The sequence below is a fragment of the Carassius gibelio genome, chromosome A16, assembly GCF_023724105.1.
Source record: "Carassius gibelio isolate Cgi1373 ecotype wild population from Czech Republic chromosome A16, carGib1.2-hapl.c, whole genome shotgun sequence".
In the NCBI taxonomy this organism is placed as follows: domain Eukaryota; kingdom Metazoa; phylum Chordata; class Actinopteri; order Cypriniformes; family Cyprinidae; genus Carassius; species Carassius gibelio.
Genome location: NC_068386.1, coordinates 10281983 through 10305820, shown reverse-complemented (window position 1 = coordinate 10305820; position 23838 = coordinate 10281983). Strand labels below are relative to the sequence as shown.

Here is a 23838-nt window from a genome sequence, read left to right as displayed (position 1 = left end):
CTGTGGCCTCTGCACCGCGCCCAAGGAGGAAGAGGAGGAAGAGGGGGCCTGCCGGTCCTGTGACCCTGTCTCCTCCCGTGCCAGCAGCGGAGAGCGCTGGCGTGCCCGTGCCAGCAGCGGAGAGCGCTGGCGTGCCCGTGCCAGCAGCGGAGAGCGCTGGCGTGCCCGTGCCAGCAGCGGAGAGCGCTGGCGTGCCCGTGCCAGCAGCGGAGAGCGCTGGCGTGCCCGTGCCAGCAGCGGAGAGAGCGTGTCCGAGCCAGCAGCGGTGAGCGCTGGCGTGCCCGAGCCGGCAAAGAAGAGGGCAGTATGCAAGTCGGCAGTCGTGAGAGCGCAGGAGAGTGCCGCGGCCGACTCTGCAGCAAAGACTTTAGTTCAGTGTATCTCATCTCGTAAGGAGATGCCAATTGTCTTAGCGGCTAAAGCCTTTTCTGATTATTTGTCTAGTCTTGTCCGTATCCTAGAAGTCCCCGTCAGTCCTGTCTTGTCCTCAGACCCTGTCCCCAGAAATCCCGAGTGTCCTGATGTCGTCTCACCGTGTCCCGTAGATGTCGTCTCCCCGTGTCCCGTGAGTGTTGCCCCGTGTCCTGCTGATGAAGTCATGTATCCTGTTGATGTGGCCCCGTGTCCCGTAGATGTCCCGTGTCCTGTTGTCCCCCCGTGTCCAGTAGATGTTGCCCCGTGTCCAGTAGATGTTGCCCCGTGTCCAGTAGATGTTGCCCCGTGTCCAGTAGATGTTGCCCCGTGTCCAGTAGATGTTGCCCCGTGTCCAGTAGATGTTGCCCCGTGTCCCGTAGATGTTGTCGTCCCGTGTCCAGTAGATGTTGTCGTCCCGTGTCCAGTAGATGTTGTCGTCCCGTGTCCAGTAGATGTTGTCGTCCCGTGTCCAGTAGATGTTGTCGTCCCGTGTCCTGTGGTCCCCCCGTGTCCAGTAGATGTCGTCTCCCCGCGTCCCGTAGATGTCGTCTCCCCGCGTCCCGTAGATGTCGTCTCCCCGCGTCCCGTAGATGTCGTCTCCCCGCGTCCCGTAAGTGTTGTCCTGCGTCCCTTGTCTGGTCCTGTCATGTCCCCTGTCAGTTGTTCCGAGACCCCTCACCACCCAGACCTGCCCGTACCACCCGTCGTCAGCCTTCGTCCTGTCCTCCTAAAACTCCTGCCCCACCCACTCACCCTGGTCTGTCCCCCATGAACTTTGTGGTCCCGCCTCCTCCCCTTCCCTGTTTGTTTTTTTTGATTTGTCACCCTAACCCTGCCGTAGTGTATTCATGTCTGCCTTTATTATTTGTCATGTCTTGTTGGTTTGTGTCGTTGTCCCAGTCCGTCCAGTCAGTCATGTCCCGTGTCTGATGTTCCCTTGAGGAGCGTCTGGAAGCCGCTCCTTAAGGGAGGGGTTCTGTCATGATTCTGCCCTCGTGTCCTTGATTTTTCCTAGTCTTGAGGCAGGATCATGACAGACCCGTGCTTGTGTTGTCTCGTTCCCTTGCCCCGCCCCCCTTGTTAACCTAGTCGTGTCTTGATTGTCCCATTTGTGCCACCTGTCGTGTCTTGATTGTTCCCCCTATTTAGATCCCCTAGTGTGCTCTGTCTTTTGTCGGTTCATTGTGTTCCTCACCTGTCATTGTGATTGTACCTCAACGGTGTTCTACAATAGTGATTGTGTGTGAGATTGTGCTGTACCCGCTGAAGTCCTTGTATTACCGTGAGTGTTTATAGTTAGTATTTAGAGTCCTTGTTTATCTTGTCAGTCCTGTTTTACTTATTTAGTCTTTACCTTGCTCCGTGTTTTCCCCCTCGTGGGTTTTGTTTTCCCCTTTTTGTATTTAATAAACCCTTTGTTTTGAGATCCCAGTCTGCACTTGAGTTCCTCCTTGCCTAACCCTGACACACTCATGCTTATACTTTAAAAAGTGATGACCTGCAATTGTTACCTTAAAGGGGTAGTTCACCCAAAAATGAAAATTTGATGTTTATCCGCTTATGTTTAAGTTTATTCAAGTTGTAGGTGACTTTGTTTCTTCAGCAGAACACAAATGAAGATTTTTAAGACACGAAACGATAGCTCTGTGCAATAAACTGAACAGTATTTATATCGTTTTTTTAGCTCTGATTCACTCAATGTCTGAACTGAGAGCATTCTCAACAGCCAGTGCGTGACGTGTCTTCTTCTTGCTTTATAGCAGATCGCAGATTTATAAGTGCATTACCGCCAACTATTTCTCAAATGAACCGTTGACAGTGACACTCTACAATCTCAATTAGGTGTCAGTGGTCCAGTTGAGAGTTAGGCGGCAGTAATGCACTTATAAGTCTGCAATGAAAAACAAATTTAGCATAGTCACACATGTAACAGTTATCCTGATTTAAGACACACAGTCTAAAATGCATAGCAAAGCACTCAGGTATTTTAGAGAATAAACTTAAGCTTATGTGCACATGAAGTAGTGCAAACAACTTTACAGTGTGCTCTATGGGCACACTCAAAATGTGTTTAACACAATTACATTTTTTTATTTAATGAGCAGCAGAGAGACAAACCACAGTGAGAGTTCTGGTGCAGAGCTTCAGACACTCTCACACACTGCATGGGTTTTTTTCTGATCACAGTTTTTCCCAAAGTAATGCTTTGTCACTTCCCTTTTATACCCACACCAGAAACAAAGAAATCTTCAAATCAGATGTAAAAACATAAAGACCTTTTGACTTGTTAGATTCTTGTTGCCCCAGGGTCACACAATTAGAAGCCAATTTAGAAAATAAAATGCAATTGTGAATCACATTGTAGCTGCGTGGCAAACCACTTCTGTACATAGAGACGCAGAGGCAGGGCTTTCGTAAATGAGCAAGGAAATAGTTGTAGTTTGCTCTTTTCGAAGATTCAGCAGAAGAGATTGCTCTTCTCCAGATCAGTTTTATTGTTTTATGATTTTACGTGTGGCATGGCATCTGTTTTGTGTGAGTACCTGAGTTTAATTGGCTTCACCAGGAATTAATTTCATAATGAAATAATTTCATTCCTTTCAATGCCTTTACACATCAATGTATCGTCATGAGCCAAAAGGTTTCATTTTGTTTTATTTATGTTTTGTTTTGTATTTTTACTCCCAAAAGCTATGATTCCCATTCACTTCCATTATATGATTGACAGACTCCAACGGTTTGTTTTTTTGTTCTACTGAAGAAACAAAGTCACCTACGTCTTGGATACCCCGGGGATAAGCAGATAAACATAAAATTTTTATTTTTGAGTGAACTATACCTTTAAAAAGCTTTTTCTACCTGATTTAACCCATAAAACTAAGTTTTGTTGATAAATGTCTATTTTGGCGCGTTTTCAAAACAAAGAAACAAAGGCTAGTTTGATGATGCCATGATAGAGTGTGGAATCATGGGAGTTGTCGTCTTCATCCACAGCCGATGCAATCTGATGGGACTCATGCAGAAACGAGGCTGCATTGCTTGAAAGCAATGGAGCTTTTATTATGTCACAGTCGACCGCTTCTGCTCGTGTGTACATAGGGTAAAGCAGCGCTGTTTTATCAGATCAAATTTTAAGTTCTGTTATAATGCTACTTGCGCGATTGTCACCTCTTTAATAAAACACATAACATATTAAAGCGTCTTTGGTGTTTCAATGTTTTCTACAAAACAAAACAAAAATCGGGGGTGTATGATTCCTTTGGGAGGAGACACAATGACACTAAGGACACAGGTCTATGTCACTAGTTAACATAGCGTATTTCTCTGGATTTAAACAATCTTCTAAACATTTGGGATAATTTAAGTACAAAAGTCAGCAAAATATACTATATATAAAATATATAACACCATTCTAGTGGTTTTTGGATATTTAAAAAATAAATAAATCTTACATATTGTGCCTTTAAGGTTTTTTCAAGAAATATTTCTGTAATAAAACCAGTTAACTTAGATGTTTTTAGGTTAACATTTTTCCAGTATATTTAGAGTGAGCAAAATTCAGTGTTATCATAATTAAAAGTCTTGTTCAGGTAGCATCAGAGACCAAGACAGTTGGGGTTTCATCCTTTGGCACTACTTTCCGTATGTACCTGAAAACATTCAAAATAACAGAAATGAGGACATAATATATTGAATGGGAGATACAGTAAATCAATGCTCTTCAACTAATTTCCAACAGGGCAAGTTATCCAGCTATAATATTTCTGTTCTTTATTTCAGTGGTTCTCAAACTGGGAGGCACGGCAAGGCTGAGGTATAGTCTATAGTCAGCAGATTATTTTGCAAAAGAAACCTCTGCAGGGTAATAAAGATTACCCTGCGTAATTTTCCCGCTAGTCATTGTCTTATAAGTAAATAATTGAACGCAAAATATTTTGACATTTTAAATACCTCAACATGGCTCGCAGTACCTACTTGAAAATACCAGTAAATACGTAAAGCAGATGATGAATATACTTAAGATTCACAAATTCCAAAACAACGTGTCTACACCAGACACGAGCAGCACGACATGACAAAAGCAAATGGAACCCAGTGATTCTATTCGTGGTTGTGGCACCACATGACATAAAAAAATCCATGACAGTAAACTGATGCACGTTCTTTTTCGGACAAACGCCAACGCTCTGACTCAAAAGACAATTGTGTTTGCAAAATGTTCACTTTGTTGTGTCCAGTTAACTTCAGCTCCTGCGGTGCAGCCGTTGCTTCCAGTGTGGTAAAAAGACAAGAAAATATGACTGACATTAGGCATATCCCACCCTCAGATTCACCAGTACAAAGATAGGTAATGAAGCCGAACAAGTTAAGATGGCAAGTAGGCAAGTTAAGTAGTACTACGTAAATCACATTCAAATCATATATATTATTTTGTAATCAAGGTCATGTCTTAGAGGGTGCAGGTAGATTCATAAGAGAATCATGAAACAATTGTTTCTTCAAAAACATGAAGCAGCACAACTGTGTTCAGCATTAAAATAATCAGAATTGGTAACTGAGCAGGTGATCATGTTAAAACATCCCGTGGGGAAAAACATAAAAGGGGGGCTGGCAGAAAATGTTTGGGAACCAATGACTTACATCAACCAACACACAGTACATACAATCTGGCTTATCTAAGATAAATTACCTCTGCATTGATAAAACCCTTTTTCCTTTACCTGAAAGTAAGATCTGAAGATTGGCACTTTCTTTGGAGACAGATGACAGTCACAGCGATACTGATGATGATAATGATGATGATACCAATGATATACATAATGCCATGATTTTCACCAGTTTCCTCAGTGGTGTCATTGTATGGGGCTAAAGAGATATAAAAACAAGGGTTTAGACTAAACATAAAACGTACAACTCTAAGCAAGTGAAAAACAGGTAAAAAGTAAATATTCACATACATATACATATTAAATCAGTAGCAAAAACAGAAACATTGTAAAAAAAAAAAAAAACAGTATAGCATGTTATTGTAATTATTATTGAGATTTTTAAGCACTGTTTTCCCCTCATTCCACTCGCACCTGTGCAAACACATCTAATTTTCAGATCCTGTTAAGCAACTTAAAATATCTGAAGCATTGAAAAACAACTCACAAAAGCAACGTCCTCTAATTATTCAATAAGTAATACTCTTTTGTATCAAGCAAAAAGTACAGATATTTGAATAATGACTAATGAGATAATAGTGCAATAATATGAATATCTCAGCACGAGTATGATACCTAACCGCATAATCAGTGTTGTCTTACAATGACTCAGACTGGGTTTCCTGAAGCAGTAAGAATGCAAGTATTTAAACGTAACAAAACATTTACAAAAAAAAAAAAAAAACAACAGTCAAGAGACTCTGGCTACTCATAAATCCATTACATTGTAAGTAAAAAATTGGCTTCGAAAGAATGCTGCACAATCTCATTTATCTGATCTCACCTATAGTTCTGGGCAGGTCCAAAGCAGGATCTGAAATGAAAAACAGAGATTGTTATTGTTTACTCGGACAACAAACCTAATTGGGCACTTCTGTTAATCTAAACCAAACATTATATTTGCCATAATACCATCAATAAAACCCTTGCTAAAATCTTTTATCTTTTAAGACCTTGAATGTTTATTGTGACCAACATACCATTACATCTTGCTGTGTAAGCATGCTGTTAAATAGAAAGAAAGATGAACACAAAGAGAAAAAAAGAAACATTAACAATCTCTTAAGGAACTGCACTACAGTGGTTTGAGTCTTACTTATCAGATAGGTTCTTCAAAGTATCTCTGAGAGGTGAGGTGTCCAAGTCGCAACATCTAACTACTGGGGTGCCTCAGGGCTCAGTTAGTGGAATACTTCTCTTCTCTGTCTACAGGACATCATTATGTTCTGTCATTCAGAAGCATGGCTTTTCATACCACTGCTATGCTGATGACACTCAACTCTACCTCTCATTCAATCCTGATCATCTAAAGATAGCTGCTCGCAACTCAGCTTGTCTAACAGACATTTCTGGCTGGATGAAGGACCATCATCTTCAATTCAAACTTGCGAAGACAGAACTGCTTGCAAATCCATTGTTAAAATCTTATGAAATAGCCGCAGCACATATATGAGCATACATACGTATGCTCGAGGAGGTGCTAAGCGCTATTGGCCAATAAATTGACTTGATCGCCCAGCCCTACATGTCACATATATAGCCAAGTACGGTGACCCATACTTGGAATTTGTGCTCTGCATTTAACCCATCCAAAGTGCACACACACAGCAGTAAACACACACCCGGAGCAGTGGGCAGCCAAATATGCTGCAGTACCCACGGTGCAGTATGGGGTTCAATGCCTTGCTCAAGGGCACCTCAGCCCTGGTATTGAAGGAACATCACCTTCAACTCAAACTTGCGAAGACAGAACTGCTTGTGGTTCCAGCAAACCCATTGTTAAAATCTTATGAAATAGCCGCAGCACACATATATGAGCATACATATGTATGCTCGAGGCGGTGCTAAGCGCTATTGGCCAATAAATTAACTTGATCGCCCAGCCCTACGTGACACACAGCCAAGTATGTTAGCCCATACTTGGAATTCGTGCTCTGCATTTTACCCATCCAAAGTGCACACACACAGCAGTAGAGTTGGGTCCGAGTCCACCTTTGTCGAGTACGAGTCAAGACCAAGTCCACAAACATCGAGTCCAAGTCCGAGTCCAGAAGGGGTCGAGTTGGACTCAAGTCCGAGTTCTTAAAGGCCGAGTCCGAGTCGAGTCCGCCCGAGTCCAGAAAGTAATTAAATTAAAAAAGATTATAAATTGGTATTGTACATTTTTACATTCTATTAATATTTTAACCTTTCAACCCATTAAACCAATGGCAATATAAAAATGTAATAATAAAAAAATACCACTGTTACATCTAGTCATTGCCATTGAACATTTTTATTTTATGTCAACAGAACTAGTTTCCTATCAAAAAAGGTTTCAAAGGTTTTATTGTATTACAAGTGCATGAAAATACAAATGAACCTATTTTATTATTGTATCACACTATATTGTCCTCCAGTTAAAGATGACATTTCAGTTATTTAATGCCTCTCCCCCACATTTGACAGAGGTAAAGTGCAGCCAATGAGGAGATCCTTAATGATGACATTATGAATTTCTTGTTGTCTTGGAGAACTTGCATCATAAAGTTGCATTGCTTGTTTGGTCAGTTCTGGTCTTGCAAATCCTGCAATGCTGAGCTGTGCAGCATCTGTTGGTTGCTGCTGCTGTCTTTGGTACTCGGTTGCATCGGTTTTCGGATCACCAGTACACTGAACCGAAAACCGTTTCTTTCGGAGGCGTCCGATTTGAGAACCGATGAACTGATGATACTGCGCATGCGTGTAATTTTTCAAGTATTTTGTTAAACATCGGAAAGTGTGATAAAACTATATCTATATATATATATATATATATATATATATATATATATATATACGTTTTTTTTTTTAGGATAGGGGCAACATGTTTCAAATCTGTATATTGTAGATTATGTATGGGCCAAAGGGGTTTTCAGGGAAGTTGGACAATAATTAAGACTCTAAAGACTCCATGTTTAATATGAATAAGGGATGATTTATGAAATATCTGTACTGTATTTATAGTTAATGATGACAGATTCACAAACTGAGTTTGTAGTAAACAGAACATGAACACGAGTAGAGCAGCTGATGATACTGAACTGCAGCATGTGCCGGTGTCCTGACATTTTATCCTACCCTGTCAGATTTTCCTACCCGGGTTTTGAGCGATTCTCGTTCTCGAGTCAAGAACCGGTTGTATCAGTTTTCAGATCATCAGTAAACTGAACCGAAAACCGTTTCTTTCGGACGCGTCCGATTCGAGAACCGAGGAGCTGATGATACTGCGCATTCGTGATTCAGCATGAAGCCGACTGACTCACAGCGCGTCTGAACCGAACTGATTCTTTTGGTGATTGATTCTGAACTGATTTTGTGCTAATGTAATGAGTGCGGGTAAACCGAGGGCTTTAATGAAGGGCAATCTGACGAAACGTAAGTTCATTTAATAACAAATACATCGCAATGGATTATGTATCCGGTGAACTGTTTTTTTTCAACCGGTTTATTGAATCAAACCGTCCGAAAGAACCGGTTCGCGGAAAAGAATCGAACTTCCCATCACTAATCCACACTGATATCCAGTGAGTGGTGCGTGTGTTTCGTCTGCAAGCATGAGACTTCTGCCTGCCGGTGTGGTGCAGTAAAATGACAGAAGGGGAGACATTCATTAATTTATCATTTCAATTTTATGCTGGTTTTACATGACGTGGACTCGACTGTACTCGGAATATTTTCCGAGTCCAAAATGTTCAAGTCCGTGTCAAGTCCGAGTACAAATTCACCCGAGTGCGTGACAAGTCCGAGTTCATTCAAAATTGGACTCGAGTCCGGACTCGAGTCCGAGTCCAAGTTCGAGTACCCCAACTCTACACAGCAGTAAACACACACCCGGAGCAGTGGGTATGCCACATATGCTGCGGCACCCACGGAGCAGTTGGGGGTTCAATGCCTTGCTCAAGGGCACCTTAGTTGGGGTATTGAAGGTGAAGAGAGCGCTTTACATTCACTTCAACCACCTACAATTCTTGCCGGCACAACCAATTCACAACCTTTGGACTACAAGTCCAAATCTCTAAGTAATAGGCCAAGACTTCCCGTCATTAAATTTATTGCATTAATGTAAAAATGGTAAATATAAATATTTTTAATGTATAATGTATTCTAGTATTTTCATGCTGTGCCTGCAGGGCTGGAAACATTTACGACATAAATGCTATGTTGCGTACTTAAAGCATTTAAGCATCTCATTCTATTGCTCAATGCTGAGCAGGTCTCTAGCTTTAAGTAATATGCAATGAAATCTTCTTCAGTAATCTTGCACCACAACTCTGACAGAAAATCAATGATGTCAAGGCCGTGATGTGATTGGTTATCAAGGCACACATGGTCCAAATTGACTATTATAATTTATCCCATTGTAGAACTGTGGCCCTTGGTAAATCACAATAATGGCTGTGTCTGAAAGCTTAGGTGGCTGACTTGATGCCTCGCTGCCTTAGCAGACAATGACTTTGCAGACAGCGTTTGCACATGATGGTGCTTCATGATATATTTTCAAACAGATTACTAAAGCAGCATAACATGTTTATGATCTAAAACCAAAACAGAGAGATCTTTGGTCATAACTAAGCAAATATTTAATTAACACAGGATTGTGGCATTTTAAAGGCAGCTAAGGATACTGGAAGTGAAGCATACATTTGATTAAGAAGTGCCTTGCTGTATTTCTACCTTGGGAATACATCCCTGCATCATCCCGGCATCATTTTTCAATCTTAATCTCATTTTTCAATTAATATAATCTCTGGCTGTACTGTGCATATGTTGCTGCTGTGAAGCAATCTAGCCTTTCACTAAATTTCATAACTCCTCACCAAACATAATCCAGACATTTTGGGGTGAGTGTGAGAAAGAAACAGAAGCAATTCACCTTATTAATATCTAGTTATTACTAGTTATAGTTTATTTCGAAAATGAAACATAAGAACCTTGTTGAAATCAGTTTCTATGATGCAGGGAGCATATGCACCAATATCTTTTGTCGTTCAAACAGGAAACACATGAATATTGATTTCATTAAAATCTATTCTGAATCACTGAGTGTCTCAGACACCAAATACTTCAGAACACCTGCTTTTAATATCTTCGGCTGTGTCTGAAATCACATACAATCTGAGTAGGTGCTTTTTTGAAAATCCAGTTCCATGTTGCTGTTTTGGTTTATAACTACAATGTCATCTGACGAAATGAATGCTTTAAGCTAAATAAAATAAATATTTTAAAAGATTTAATAACTGAGAAGGTGTGTGGAAAAGTCCTGTTTGATATGTGTAAGACAGGTGTGGCATTAGCCTACATATTTGAAATACCAGAAATATAATGAAAAATTTTTTTAGACTTCACTTTCTCAAAAAAAGTGTTATTTATTGTTCTTTAAAAATTAACATATTGCAATGACTAATATTCTTCAGTGATCAGACAGAAACATAATTAAACTGCTTTAATGTACAATTCAGCCACAGAGTGGCCTACACTTTAGTAAATTTAAAAAAAAAAAAAAAACACGATACAGCAATGACATCATGGGGTCCTGTAATAGCTATAAGATAAAATAATTAAGCTGTCTGGTAAAAAGAGGGGAAAAAAAGAATAAAATGATAACTTAACTAATAAACTCTACAAAGAACACTACAATAAATGCAGGGAAATCTTAAGCATACCAAGTTAAATAGGCTACACAAAAAGAAGAACAGAGAGGTCAAAAGAAAGCAGACAGAAAATGAAAAGCACCCAAGGGGCAAAATTAGTTGGAAATAAGCTAAAAGAAAAAATAAGCCTTGTTGGCACATTGAGAGAACAGAATCAGAGTGAAAGCACAGTTAAATCAGCCCAGAGAAGGAATGAAATAGAAATGGAAAAAAGAAATGGAAACAAGAACAAAACAGACAGTGAGAGAAAAAAAACTAACAAATAAAGCAGGAAATATTAAAAGGGGGTGCGAAATTACTATCAAAGTGCAAAGGAGATTCTAGGCACTAAAAGAGAAAGTTTAATAGTAGAAAAAACAAAGCAGGCAACAAAGAAAAATTAAGAAAGAAAGAAAAAAGGAATGAAGAAAAAACAAAGAAAGGAAGTAAGAAAAGAAAGAAAGAAAGAAGTTAAAGTGGCAAAAGATAAATAAAAATAAAGACAGAATAAGAATACAGTAGTAGTATTTCTGAAGCAAAAATAGTATTTGAATGACAAAAGAGAAACAGAAAGAAAAATTACGAGTGGACCACAAATACTGAACAACATGAAATGATAGGAGAGAATCAGAGGAAAGTACCAGAAAAAAAAAAAAAAAAAAAAAACACCTAAGAAAGCTGATTAATAGATTACATTAGAATAAAGAGATGTTTAGATCAGAGGTAGATTACACTGAAAGAGAACATATTACCCCACTGACATTTCTGTATCTCACAGTATTGCTTTTGACAGCAGAAAAATTACACGCACTCAAACACTCCAAAGACACTCCAACATGCACACAATCCTATACATACTAGACAGGTTCAGATTTTTTTTATTTCTCAGTCAAAGGGAAGTTCAACTAGGGGTATCTGTCTTTGTCTACTGTTAATCATCCTTAAACAGTGCAACAAATCCAGAGGTTGTAATACAATTTGTGTTTTTGCACTCTTTGTGAGGCCTATCATCTACTTGTGAGGCTTGATAACTATATGATATCTTTTAATAACTTCTATATGATAACTTCCATACCACGCCACTATTATGAAAGTATGAACTGTACATAACAGCACCATGAATAGACGCTGTCTGATAAGTATGTACTTTTCTTTTTTCCGGGTGGGTTATTTTCTTAAATTAAGAATTAAATAAATGTCCTTAAATATAATTAATTACATTTTCAGCATTTTAATATTTTAATATTTTAACAATCTCAAGATCAAATGGTTCCTCAGCAGCAGATAGCAGCTGAAGTCTCTTCATTTGTCAGAGGCGAGCTGTTTTCATTCAGTATGGAGTAAAGCGGTTGTAGCCTCCACGATACAAACTTGCCTGATTGTAAAGAAATAAAATAAATCAGACATTCAATTATATCAGTCTTTCAAGAAAGTGTTTAATTACAGCTGACTTGCCATGTGTGGTATTTCACATTGTAACTTACCACTGTTCCAACTCCATAAGTGGTGGTAGGTCCCAGTGAGTGATGGTAGGGGTCTGTTGCTGTGGCATAGACTCTTCCATATCTTAATATAAATACATAAATTAATTCATAGATAGATTAATTGATTGAGTTTATGGATGGATAGATTGATTGATAGATTAAGGTTCTTACCCATCACTGAATGTGGCTGTTGCAGCTGCTGAGGTGGACTGGGCCACTCGATATGTGGCTGGATATCCTCCCTAAAGACAGGATGGCTTAAGTATTGTATTACATTTTTATTCATTCAGAAAACTCGTTTTCATTTTTTTAACTTATATATCACACAATACAGGACAAAACAAGGCACAACAGAACTAGACAAATGAAAAATACAATAGATTTAAGAAAGAAATAAAATTATTAAATAATTAACAGGAAAGAAAAAAAATTCATTCAAATATTCATCTGTAATATTTTAGTTGGGAGAAAATCTGGTCTATTGGTTTATTTGCCATATAAACAAGTAAGGGTTGCCAAACTCTGTAAAATGGTTTACTTTTATTTCTTAATCAGTATGTAGTTTTTCTAAAGGTATACAAGTATTAACTATGTTTAATCACAGATTTATAGGAATAACATGAGAGTAATATCAGAGATTATTATATAAATTGGTCGGCTCGAATAAACTAATTGCTCTAGCTGTGTTAAACTTAAACTTGGGTTTAACTCTTTAACATTTTGGAAGCAATCTGTTGCCCCACATTGGTGTCTCATGGTGAAAGAAACTCTTTCTGTCCAAATGTCTTTTGCAACCTTTCCCACATTTGAATTGAATGAATGATCATAGTATTGTTGGCTACCATTTAAATCAATTTCTCATCCCATTTATAAAGCATGTCCAAGGGAACATAATCCTTTAATTCAAATAGTTCTGTTTGAGCCGTGAAGGTAGGGGGTCACTTTCAAACATCTGGGCAAGATATCTGGAATGTGCTGCCCAACAGTAAAGTTAGAAATTTGGTCATTTCAATCCTCCCTGATTACAATCTAAAGCTAATTTTTCAAGACTAATTCTTGGGGTTTTGTCCCGCCATATGAAACATCTGTTCAAACCATTAATTAAAGGTGCTGTAGGGAACTTTTGTGAAAAAATATTTTTTACATATTTATTAAACCTGTCATTATGTCCTGACAGTAGAATATGAGACAGATAATCTGTGAAAAAAATCAAGCTCCTCTGGCTCCTCCCAGTGGTCCTATTGCCATTTGCAGAAAGCCATCCGCTCCCGGTAAAAAACAACCAATCAGAGCTGCAGTCCGTAACTTTGTCTGTGTTCAAAATGTAGAAAAATGAACATAATAAGATAGTACACCATGAATACATTTTCCAAACCGTGTTTTTGGCTTGTCCTGAATCACTAGGGTGCACCTATAATAAGTGTTTATATTCAGACTATTTTAGATTGCTTCGGGGTACCGCGGCGGAGTAACCCAGTACCTTTGTGATTCTTCATAGACATAAACAGAGAGAAGTAGTTCCGGCTACGATGTTCTTCCGCAAGACGCAAGCAGTTCTGTTTATTAACCGCTAGAGCATCAAAAGTTCCCTACTGCAGCTTTAAGAGGGATGAAAAATAATGGTGGGATATGAATTGGGAGAAACTGATAATAAAAAGCTTGATAATAAAAGAAAATATTGGCTGATTAAAAGGTCAGTAAAACACCCACTCATTGGACAATTAATTTAGAGTTATTTGTAGCAGAAGCCTATTGTTGACAACAGTGCATGACAAGATCCTGGCAGTGTATGAAATGTCAGTCCTGTACAAGCCCACACATTTAACCACAAAACAATTCATAACTCATCTTCCGGTTTGGGTTTAAGCAATCAAATTTCTATCGAAACACTAAAAGAAAGTACTGGTAACGTTCACTGGTAACTTACATAGACCTCAGCACCATACAATCCATCTTGATACACCACTCTGAAGGAGACAAAAAAATTGCAGTAAATTACAAAACGGCATAAAATTATACAATAACATAGGTGCAAAGAAAAGGTTTAATTTGTCTTTTTAACAAATAATATAGTGTAAAAGCTAAGTGTAGTACTGACCCTGGGTAGGCTTGTACTGCAGCTGGCGTGGCTGCGGCTGCGGCTGCTGCTGAGCGGATTGTATTGTAAACTGCCCGACCACGTCCACGGAGGGCAGAGCCTCTGTAGGCCAAGGTCGGTGTGGGAACAGGATAAGGAAAGCTGGCAACTATTAATCCAAACAAAGTGACATTTAGATAGCTAAATAACAAATTACATGTACTACAGTCTGTCTATGATAGGACATTTCTGCTAGCTTTTATATTTTTTACTCAAAAATGAAAAAAAAAAGTCAAGATTAAAAATACCTGTGTAAAGTTCAGGGGCGTACATGGCTCCCATTACTGGATTGATTTTCCACCCAGAAGCTGCAGGAGTTGACATATAGTTGAATTGGAGTTGAATTTTACAAACCCTTTATTTTCATACTGAAAATGGAGTAACAACTTTAAAGCATAACATTTTTGCCAGAATATTATGAAGGAAGCTCACCGTTCACTAACGGCGTCTGAGGTTTTTTTGTTACCACCCTTGCTGTGGCGTTGTTCACCTGAGAAGTAGAGTCATTTAGTTGTTCAGTTGTTCAGTTGTCCATTCTCCCAACACAGAAACTTATCACCCTCATACCTCAATCTTCCTTCCCTCGACAATCGTTCCGTTGAGCTTCTCTCTCGCTTGATCTGCTTCCACTGCACTCTCAAATGTCACAAATCCAAAACCCTAAAGAAAGGATTGAAATCAAATTGAATTTGAGTTGAAACTCAAATAAAGAAGCAACTAACTCACAAACCCGCGGGAATCTACTGACCTTTGAGCCTCGCTCATTAAAGATGATCTCCACGTCTAGAACCTTGCCAAATTGCTGAGAGATGAAAGACAGATATTGACTAAACAATTGACAGGTGAGAGAATGAGTTTATATGAAGGGATAATTCACACAAAAATCTTTTAGTCACCCTTATGTTGTGTCAAACCTGTATGACTGACTTTATTCTGTGAAATGTAAAAATCTTTTTTGTCCATAAACTGAAAGTCAGATGGTTCCAGTGTTGTTTTGGGCCCCACTGACTTTAATTGTATAAAAAAGTGGTAGCACTTTAGTTTACAGTCCTGTTCCTCATGTACATACTATGTACTTATTATAGTAATTACAATAACTATGTAATAACTTTTGTTAAAAAATTCAATAAATATAATGTTCAAAAAAAAAAAAAACAACTATGTAATAACTAGGTACTAACCCTGAACCTACCCCTAAACCTAACCCTACCCCATGTAATTACCTTGTGTTACCAGAACTTGCTTAGATAAATACATTGTAAGTACACTATAAGTACATGTTAGTACACGTACTGTAAAATAAAGTGCAACCCAAAAAGTTTAAACATCCCTAAAAAATGTCTTCTTTTGCGTTCTGCAATAGAAAGCCTAACAGTTTGGGTAAAACATGAGGCTGAGTAAAAATGCCACAAAAGCCAATTGAGTAATGCATGACATTTGGGACAAACACGGACTCTCTCACCCCAAACATCTGCCTCAGGTCTGGGTCCCGAAACCTAAAAGGTATATTGGAAACATGGAGCCTTTTGGGTTGAGCCTTTCCAGCTCCTTCCTCCTCAGTTCCACTTCCAGACGCCACAGAAACACTGAGAGACTGTGGGTCAGATGTCACAGGCACTAAAGAATCATTCTATGAGGGAAACAAGAATGAAAGATAGGGAGGAGGAAAATGTGGAGAAGGAGGCAACAGACGGAAAGAAATAGGAGGAAGTAAAAGAGAAGAATAGAAAAACAGAAGAAACATTAGTATGTATTGCATTAAATCAAACCCTTATAACTACTGCTTATCTGTTGTAAGATTGCTTGTCAAACTTATTGAAATCTAACATTTTACTGGGAGAAAAACTGTTTTTATAAAGTGACCACAACAAAACGCAAAGGAGCATTCCTCATCCAGTGATTCCTCTCAAGCAAAAGTGAGGAAATGTGACAAATTCCCATTTTAGTGAACTGTCTATACATGCCTGTTAGATATAGACATAAAAAACACAATTTCCTTAGAGCACAATCAAATTTTAACAGTGAAGTCACTAATTCAGCAGCTGAAAAACGTTAAATATTACTAGCATACTTAACAATGTGTAATTTTATGAGCGCTGCAACTGAAATGTTGTCTATGTATTGCATTGTTACACAGCATTTCCTATTGCACTGATTGTACATGACTGTGAATAAAATGCCCCCATGCAGATCAATACATAGGAGTATTTGTGCTTCAAACCCAAAGCATCCACTATCCCACAATGCATCACGATGCCAGTTCGTATGTCTGCACAGCCCACCTCACCAAATGTCACAAAACTGTTACTATTAAAAAATGGATTAAGAAGTCAAAAAAGGTGTATTACATTTTTCAAAAAGAGAAATAAGTAGAAGAAAAAGAGTAGCCAAGCAGAGCGTGACAATTGGAAGGGAAAATGGTGAAAAGGTCAAAAAGAAATTTAAGTAACAAAAAAAAAAAGGAATTGTGATAGCACAACGAATCGTGTGACATGAATTTAAAAGCAGTGGGGAAAATGTTATGCAAATGATAAGAATGGTCATTAGAACAAGAAAGAAGGACAGACAAATGGCCAATTCTTTATCTATTTCATAAGGATGGAAAAAGTTGAAGCAGTAAGGCAATATCACCTCTGCTTTAACTCATCCATAAGGGTAAAGGGCAACAAAACAGTGCTAATCTGCATGAGCAGAAAAAAAAGGGGTGCATTCGGTTCATCATGTTCCCTTCCTTTATTTCTACAGTTTTCATTTTTACAAATTTTTTTACCATCATCCCAGATGTCCCTCTTGGTTAACACTTTTCTAAATTGTATTAATCTTCTAATTTTCTCTCCATTTCAGCAGAAGTTGCATAATTCTTCAGTCATTATATTGTATCTATTAAAATTCATTTCCACTGCATTGTACAAAAAAAAAATGAATCAGCATTTAGAGATAAAAGACAATAAAGAAGCAAAAAAGAGAAATGATGAGATTTGATAATCCTAATACGATCAAGAAGGTTAGGAAGGGTCTCGAACCGAGTGAACCCCAAAACAGAAAGTGAAAGACAGAAGCGCTAAACACAGGGGAATTCAAAGCAGCCAATGAATTTTGCTGTATAACTTTAAAGGTCAACTTGCAACAATGTATACTATTTTTGGAACTGAGACAGAACTTTGTATTAATAAGGAAGAAAGAGGTAGGAAAGGAAACACATGTAGACACACAGACACATCCACACGCAAACAGTTCATGGTTATGGTTAAGTCTGAGCTGGCCGGGCTGATTGCTAGCTGTAATGACTACCACAGCAGGTGACACACTGCTGAAACACCATCATCATCATCATTACATTCATCCAGAGACACAGGCCAGGGAGGGTTTTTGGGAGAAGTGGCAGATAGGAGGGGAAAGGTGTGATGGGAAGGTATGTGATGATATCACGTCACGATGCAGAGTGCTTTTCTGACTGGACCTGGAAAACATAGATGAGGGGGGAGGGGTCATCCCGTCCGACTCCCCCCCTTGACCCCTCCCTCCACGGCGACGTCTCATAGTCCCAATATCTGGTGCTCTCTAGTGATATAAGCAATGTGGACAGAAGATGGTGTGACAGAGAAAGAGAGAACTCATTGCATGAACCTTTTCAGTGAAAAAAAAAAAAAAAACTCTTTCATGTTGAAAAATTATTCACAATCCTTCCCACAATTCCCTTTGGCACAAGCCTTTGTTGTAACTTAAAATGGCCTTCTGTAATTACTGTACCCGCTTGGTCATAAATATTAAAGAACTTAAAGATATAGTATGAAAAAATGACACTTAAGACTGGTTTTGTAATCCAGGGTCATATATCAGGGATGTTCAAACTTTTTAATGCCAAGGACAAGTTTTATCATTCTCATTTGATCAGATAGAAAAAAAAAATTATAGAGAATAAAATAAAAAAACAGAATGTGATTCAGTTTAAAAGTAAATGTAGAGTACAATGAATTATTTCCCTGCAACTTAATATTCAGACACATCACTAAATTTATTTTTATATACGCATATAAGATTACTACAAACTAATCCATATTTGAAAAGAGTTTTTCTTCCATGATAAGCCTAAATATTCTTCTGGTGCCCTGAGCGAGTTGAATTACTATACTAGGATTTGTGTAATGGACATAAAGATATTTTTAGCTCAGACAGAGGATCCCAGAGGACAAAAGCATGGGATTATATATCATCAGCCTATATATATTCCTGACATTCCTCTAATGAAAAAACATTTGAAATTAATATACGCTGATTGTACTAAATTCACAGCAGTGGGACATTGTTTCCCAAAATCTTAATTTTTCATAGGCATATTGTTCCTGCTATGTTTTGAGGTAAATTTGATTACTTAAATGTTTGTGCTTGAGTTATGTTAGTTCAGTTTATTATTTACTTGTTGAATAAAGTACCGTACATGTACTTTAGATGCTCCCCACTGTTAACTGATGTGTAAGAAAAACTAATGTATAAAACACCCTTTGTCATCCGAATTCAGTCATTTGTTAATTGTTCTTACCGTGTTATTGGTTGTTATGGACTCCGTCCCATCAAGCTGAGGGCCCTGGTAGACTCTCAACTGATGATGATCTGAATATTCAGAGTTTGGGTGAGCAGCGCTGAAATCGAGGGGTGGCAGCCGGACAGTATGTGGTCCTTGTCCAGGTGGAGGATATGAAGGAGGTGGGGCATAGACCTGAGGAAGTGAAGGGTCACCATTGCCTTGCCCCGCCTCTTGGGCAGCGGCACCCTAAAATGAGACAGAGAAGCACTGTTTAGAACTGTTTATTACAAGAAAAAAATATGATTTGATCAATTAGTCATGGTAGCATATGTTTTTCCATTACTTTAACAGATCAAAAACATTTTACCAGTTTTAACTTCTTCTTTTCAGTGTGATTTTTTAAGTCTGTTAAAAAAGCCTGTTTGATTATACTTCATACTTATAATCAGCAACTGATCATCTTTTTACAAAATCAGTTTCCGGAAATTCTCCCAATGAAACAGACACAAAAAGCATTTCCAACAAATTCATACCTCCTTCAGTTTGTTAAAATATGCAATCCACTTTTTTTTTTTTTATCAGATAAAACTGACTTGAATTTACCAGCTATAAAGAAGCCGACATACTCTTACTATTTTGTTTGCAAATCAAAGACACTAAAAAAAACACAGATAAACCAATTCTGACATCACATAGAGGTCCTGACAAAGATACAACATATAGCCTATTCAAAATCAGGAGTATAAATCAGACATCTCACCCCTTCAGCGCATTCCACAGGCGACCCAATACTCACCAACAACTGACGCATGCTTTAATGGAAAGCTTTCACCCGCCCACCCCACCATAAGTCCTCGCGCCCACCAATCACAGAGAACCAAACCTGTCTCAAAGGGGAACTTTACACCAGCTGTGTTCATTTGTTCATGTCAGTCATCAACCTGTTTCACCCTCCTACTCTAAGACACTAAACAGACACACAACTGTTTGGATAAAAGTTTATTCTTACATACTAATAACTCAACTGCTCTGTAAAACTCTGCTCCTATTCATGTTCAGGTGAAAGCATTTTGATTTATTTATTTTATTTATTTAAACCAGACCAACCAGATTTCTGTGACTATACTGAAGTGTTTACAGTGTGCATGAAATAGATCAGGTGAAAGAGGTTAGATCACTCAAGTAACTGTTCACTCTGAGTTCTTCAAACAAAGAAAACTGGAGATATTCAATTCACTCAGATGCAATTTTATGCGTACATGTCAAATTATATTGATATTGTCAAGCTTTGGTTAATAGACTGGTTTCATTTCTGAGTCTGTTCAACATATAATATAATAAAATGCATAAAATTATGGGCAAAATAATTAAACCAGTATGAAGCTCTTCACACACACACACACACACACACACACACACACACACACACACAAACACACTTTTTATGTGTTTATCAGCTGTTTGTCAGATAAGGGTAAATTTAGACTTCACTGATAAACTATGACACTGAGAGACACAGCTTTGATTGGATATCACCACCAAGCTTAGATTCCTTTAGCAGAAACAAAAGTTTCATATTACAACATGGTTTCTTTCTCATCATAGCTATTTTTCAGCATTGGGATGTTATATACCATAGTTGACTGTTTACAAGAGCATGGCATCTTTCCTTCATTCCTTTAAAAAAAAAAAGAAAAAAAAACCCTGAAAGCTACTTGACACCCCTGTTAAAGGTTTATGAAATGTAAACAGGTGTTGTCAGGTGTGAACGGAAACACTACAGTGATTTGAGTACTGCTGACTCAAAATGTCACCTAGTGTGGCGTTGCTGCTGGCTGTAGATCAAGTCAAAGATCAAAATGAAGACTTCAGACTTCAGAGAATTTATTCAACAAGAATACACGCTTGGTGAGATATTTACATACAGTTATAACTTCCATAAACAACACCCTGCTATGTTCTTCTACAGAGGAAATGGAGACTAATCATAAACAAGCATGAGATAATTGTTTAAAAAATTTGCTATCTAACATGCAAAGGTGTCATTTGAGATTTGTAAACCGTTCTGTTTCCCATCCTGATTCTTTGTGACTGTGAGAGTATTTAAATAAAGCCTCTATCTAGCAGATAAAATGTATTTTCTAGTATATTGGCTGATAGGAGATTCCCTCCCCTTCACACACACACACACACACACACTGCCCCCTTCAGCTGTCAGGTCTGGGGTTAAAGATCAGAGGCAGGATGCCAGGTGCGTGCTCTGACAGCTGCGGGATCATTCAAACACTCACACAGAGCTGATGACAAGAACTGCTTATGTAGATTATACTCCTATATTACAAGGCTCTCTGAAATACTTGATTCTGTTGGCCAGTTGTGGCATACTGTGCCTACTACTAAAATATAACTGGCTGTTTGCCCTGGCAACCAGGTAGGTGTTTTATTATTATTTATTTATTTTTTTAATCAACAGATGTTTAATCCAATTAAGGCAGTTTTAATGTAATATTATTTGTAAACTATTATAGTATTTATCTACATTTTTAATTAGCTTTTCATTTTGTATTTAAACATTTTCTTTTAACCTAATTTAAGTTTTAGTTATTTTGTTGTCATTATTATTTTAAAGAATATATTAAAATAAATATTTATTTTATTGTTTTTAGATTATTATTATTAGTTTGGTTTAGTGTTATGTTATTTTAGTTAATTAAATTATTTACATTTTTATTTAAATTAATGAAAACCATTTTTAATAGTTAACAATAAACAAATTATATAAAGAAATATATATATTTAAAAAAATGAATAAACCAACCAACACTTTACATTATTTCACTCTGCAGTCTCTTTTTTTAGTCATTTAAAATGTATTAATATTGGTTGTGCCAGTCATTATTGCAAAATAAACCATTTTGGGTGACACAATAAACCTCAGATTAACATTAACAGGGTTTATTTAGGGGGTTATTTTAATAATGAATATCTATTTATTAATCATTCAACCAATAAACAGACATGCACACACAAATAAATCAACCAAATTATACAATTTTGCACTAATGCAAACATAGCTATCAAAATGACCACATAATTCAGCCCAAACATAAAAGGTTCAATCAAAGTATAACAGATGAACAGCAACTAAAGGAGCAGAAGCAACTATGAAAATTCCTCTGTTTCAAGTCCTACTCTTTAGATGACATAATCTGTCACTTCAGATAAACTCAAGGGGAAACCTGAGACTCTATATATTTCTATATCTGTGTGTGAGAGGGAATTTGCAGCGAGAGGAACAGACTAAAAATATGAGTGTGACAGAGAGAAATAGCAGGCACACTGTTTATCAGCTGTCCTGGAATTTCTCTCTCAGACACACACAAACATACAATCACACAGCGGCATACAAACATACACTGAACCTGTTTTCAGTAAGCCACCTTGCAGGGACAAATATAACTAACAAAAGGACACTCCGTCCTTCACTGGCAGAGAGAAACAAATTTAATGTCCTCATTGCAAACCCACTGGTGGATGACAGTTTAGGACATACACAAGCCTTTTGCTTGCTAGTGATTGGTTGATTTATGAAAAATATTACCAGATATGTGACAGAAACTGCAAAAGGAAAAAGTTGTTAAAATTAAATACAAATAAAAAAATAATCAAATTAAACAAACAAACTACAAAGAGAATGTGGAAGAGGAAGACATTGAGAATAAAGGGACATGTTTACCTGTACAATGCTGGGGTAGCAGGAGGCTGTCTGGGGGTAAACAGGGAGTCCGTAGGGCTGAAGGATTACTGTAGGGGAGGACAGCATGGTGCATAACCAGAAAAAGGACAGAAAAAAGGTACAGCTAAAAGGGATGGGAAACCGGGGAAAGAGAGAAGGGAAGGAGAGCTTTCGAATCAAGAAAGAACCACCAGACTGAGAAAGTTTAGAATCCAAACAGAGGAGGAAAAAGACCCAGGGGCATGAAAAAGAAAAGGAAAGAGAAGAGTGGGCTGCGCTGCACTAATGGCTGGTGTCACAACTTCTAGGTGATAAAATGAGAATAAAAAAAATAAAACCCTATTCAAGAGTTCAAAGTCCCGAGCAGAGGAGATCAGTACTACTGAAAGATCTCTCTGGGACACCGCATGTGTGTGTGTGTGTGTCAGTGGATATATTTGATGGACAGAAACACATGTTCAGAGTTGTGTTACACTCCTTTAAATAGTCCCCTTTCCTCTTAGTTGTGCTGGTATCAGCAGTAGAAATTAACCTGATAGTCATGCAGCAATTCACAATTTAGTCCAAATTTTATTAATTTTTTTATGAAACTTACCCACAAGTATTTTTTAAAAATGCATGATGTTAGAATAAAATATTTTTGTTTAAAAGCAGACACCCTGTTCTTCCTTTGGATGTCCTGTTCAGATATTCACATAAAAAACATATACAAATTCAACCCTAAATTGGGACGTAGTAGTATGATGTAAAGTTCACTTAAAGAAAACTTATGAGTAGCCTGTACTTGCAGTAGTATACTATAACAATCTATTAGTTGACTGAGACTATACTTCACATTTAATTAGTAAACTATCAGTATACCTAAGTTCACTTTTAGTATAATTGCAGTGCAAACTACAAACATAGTGGTAAACTAGTTGTGTACTCAAAGTTTGCTACTGTTATACCTAAAGTATACTTATATATACTAGAAAGTGGGCCAATTTAGTCCAAAGGAGTATTGAAACAGTGCACTTACTAGTAAACTACTAGAACAATGATTTTGTATAGCCTACTTGCTACATAAAGTATACTTAAAAATGTACTTGATTTTTACTTAAGTATACTTAATAAAATAAACTTGAAGTGTATACTACTTTTTGGTAAGGGTTTATATCTTTTGTGTTGTGAGAAGGGAAAAAACGC

At 37.7% G+C, this 23838-nt stretch overlaps 1 protein-coding gene across 1 annotated transcript; it reads right to left on the bottom strand.

The window, feature by feature from the left end:
* Nucleotides 1–10486: 10486 nt before the first annotated feature.
* Nucleotides 10487–23056, bottom strand: LOC128030578 (RNA binding protein fox-1 homolog 1-like). Its single transcript, XM_052618313.1, has 12 exons — nt 22654–23056; nt 18933–19163; nt 15855–16022; nt 15141–15194; nt 14960–15052; nt 14825–14882; nt 14641–14700; nt 14354–14501; nt 14183–14222; nt 12427–12497; nt 12256–12337; nt 10487–12146 (listed from the first exon to the last, which is right to left on the bottom strand). The coding sequence occupies exons 1-12, from the start codon at nt 22738–22740 to the stop codon at nt 12102–12104; spliced, it is 1137 nt and encodes a 378-aa protein (XP_052474273.1). The 5' UTR covers nt 22741–23056; the 3' UTR covers nt 10487–12101.
* Nucleotides 23057–23838: the final 782 nt, after the last annotated feature.

Coding starts and splice junctions, on each gene's coding strand:
- LOC128030578 (XM_052618313.1), bottom strand. CDS start 22,740: ATGCTGTCCTCCCCTACAGTAATCCTTCAGCCCTACGGACTCCCTGTT. Junction 15,053..15,140: donor TTAATGAGCGAGGCTCAAAG/GTCAGTAGATTC, acceptor TCCTTTCTTTAG/GGTTTTGGATTTGTGACATT. Junction 14,223..14,353: donor GCAGTACAAGCCTACCCAGG/GTCAGTACTACA, acceptor TGTCTCCTTCAG/AGTGGTGTATCAAGATGGAT.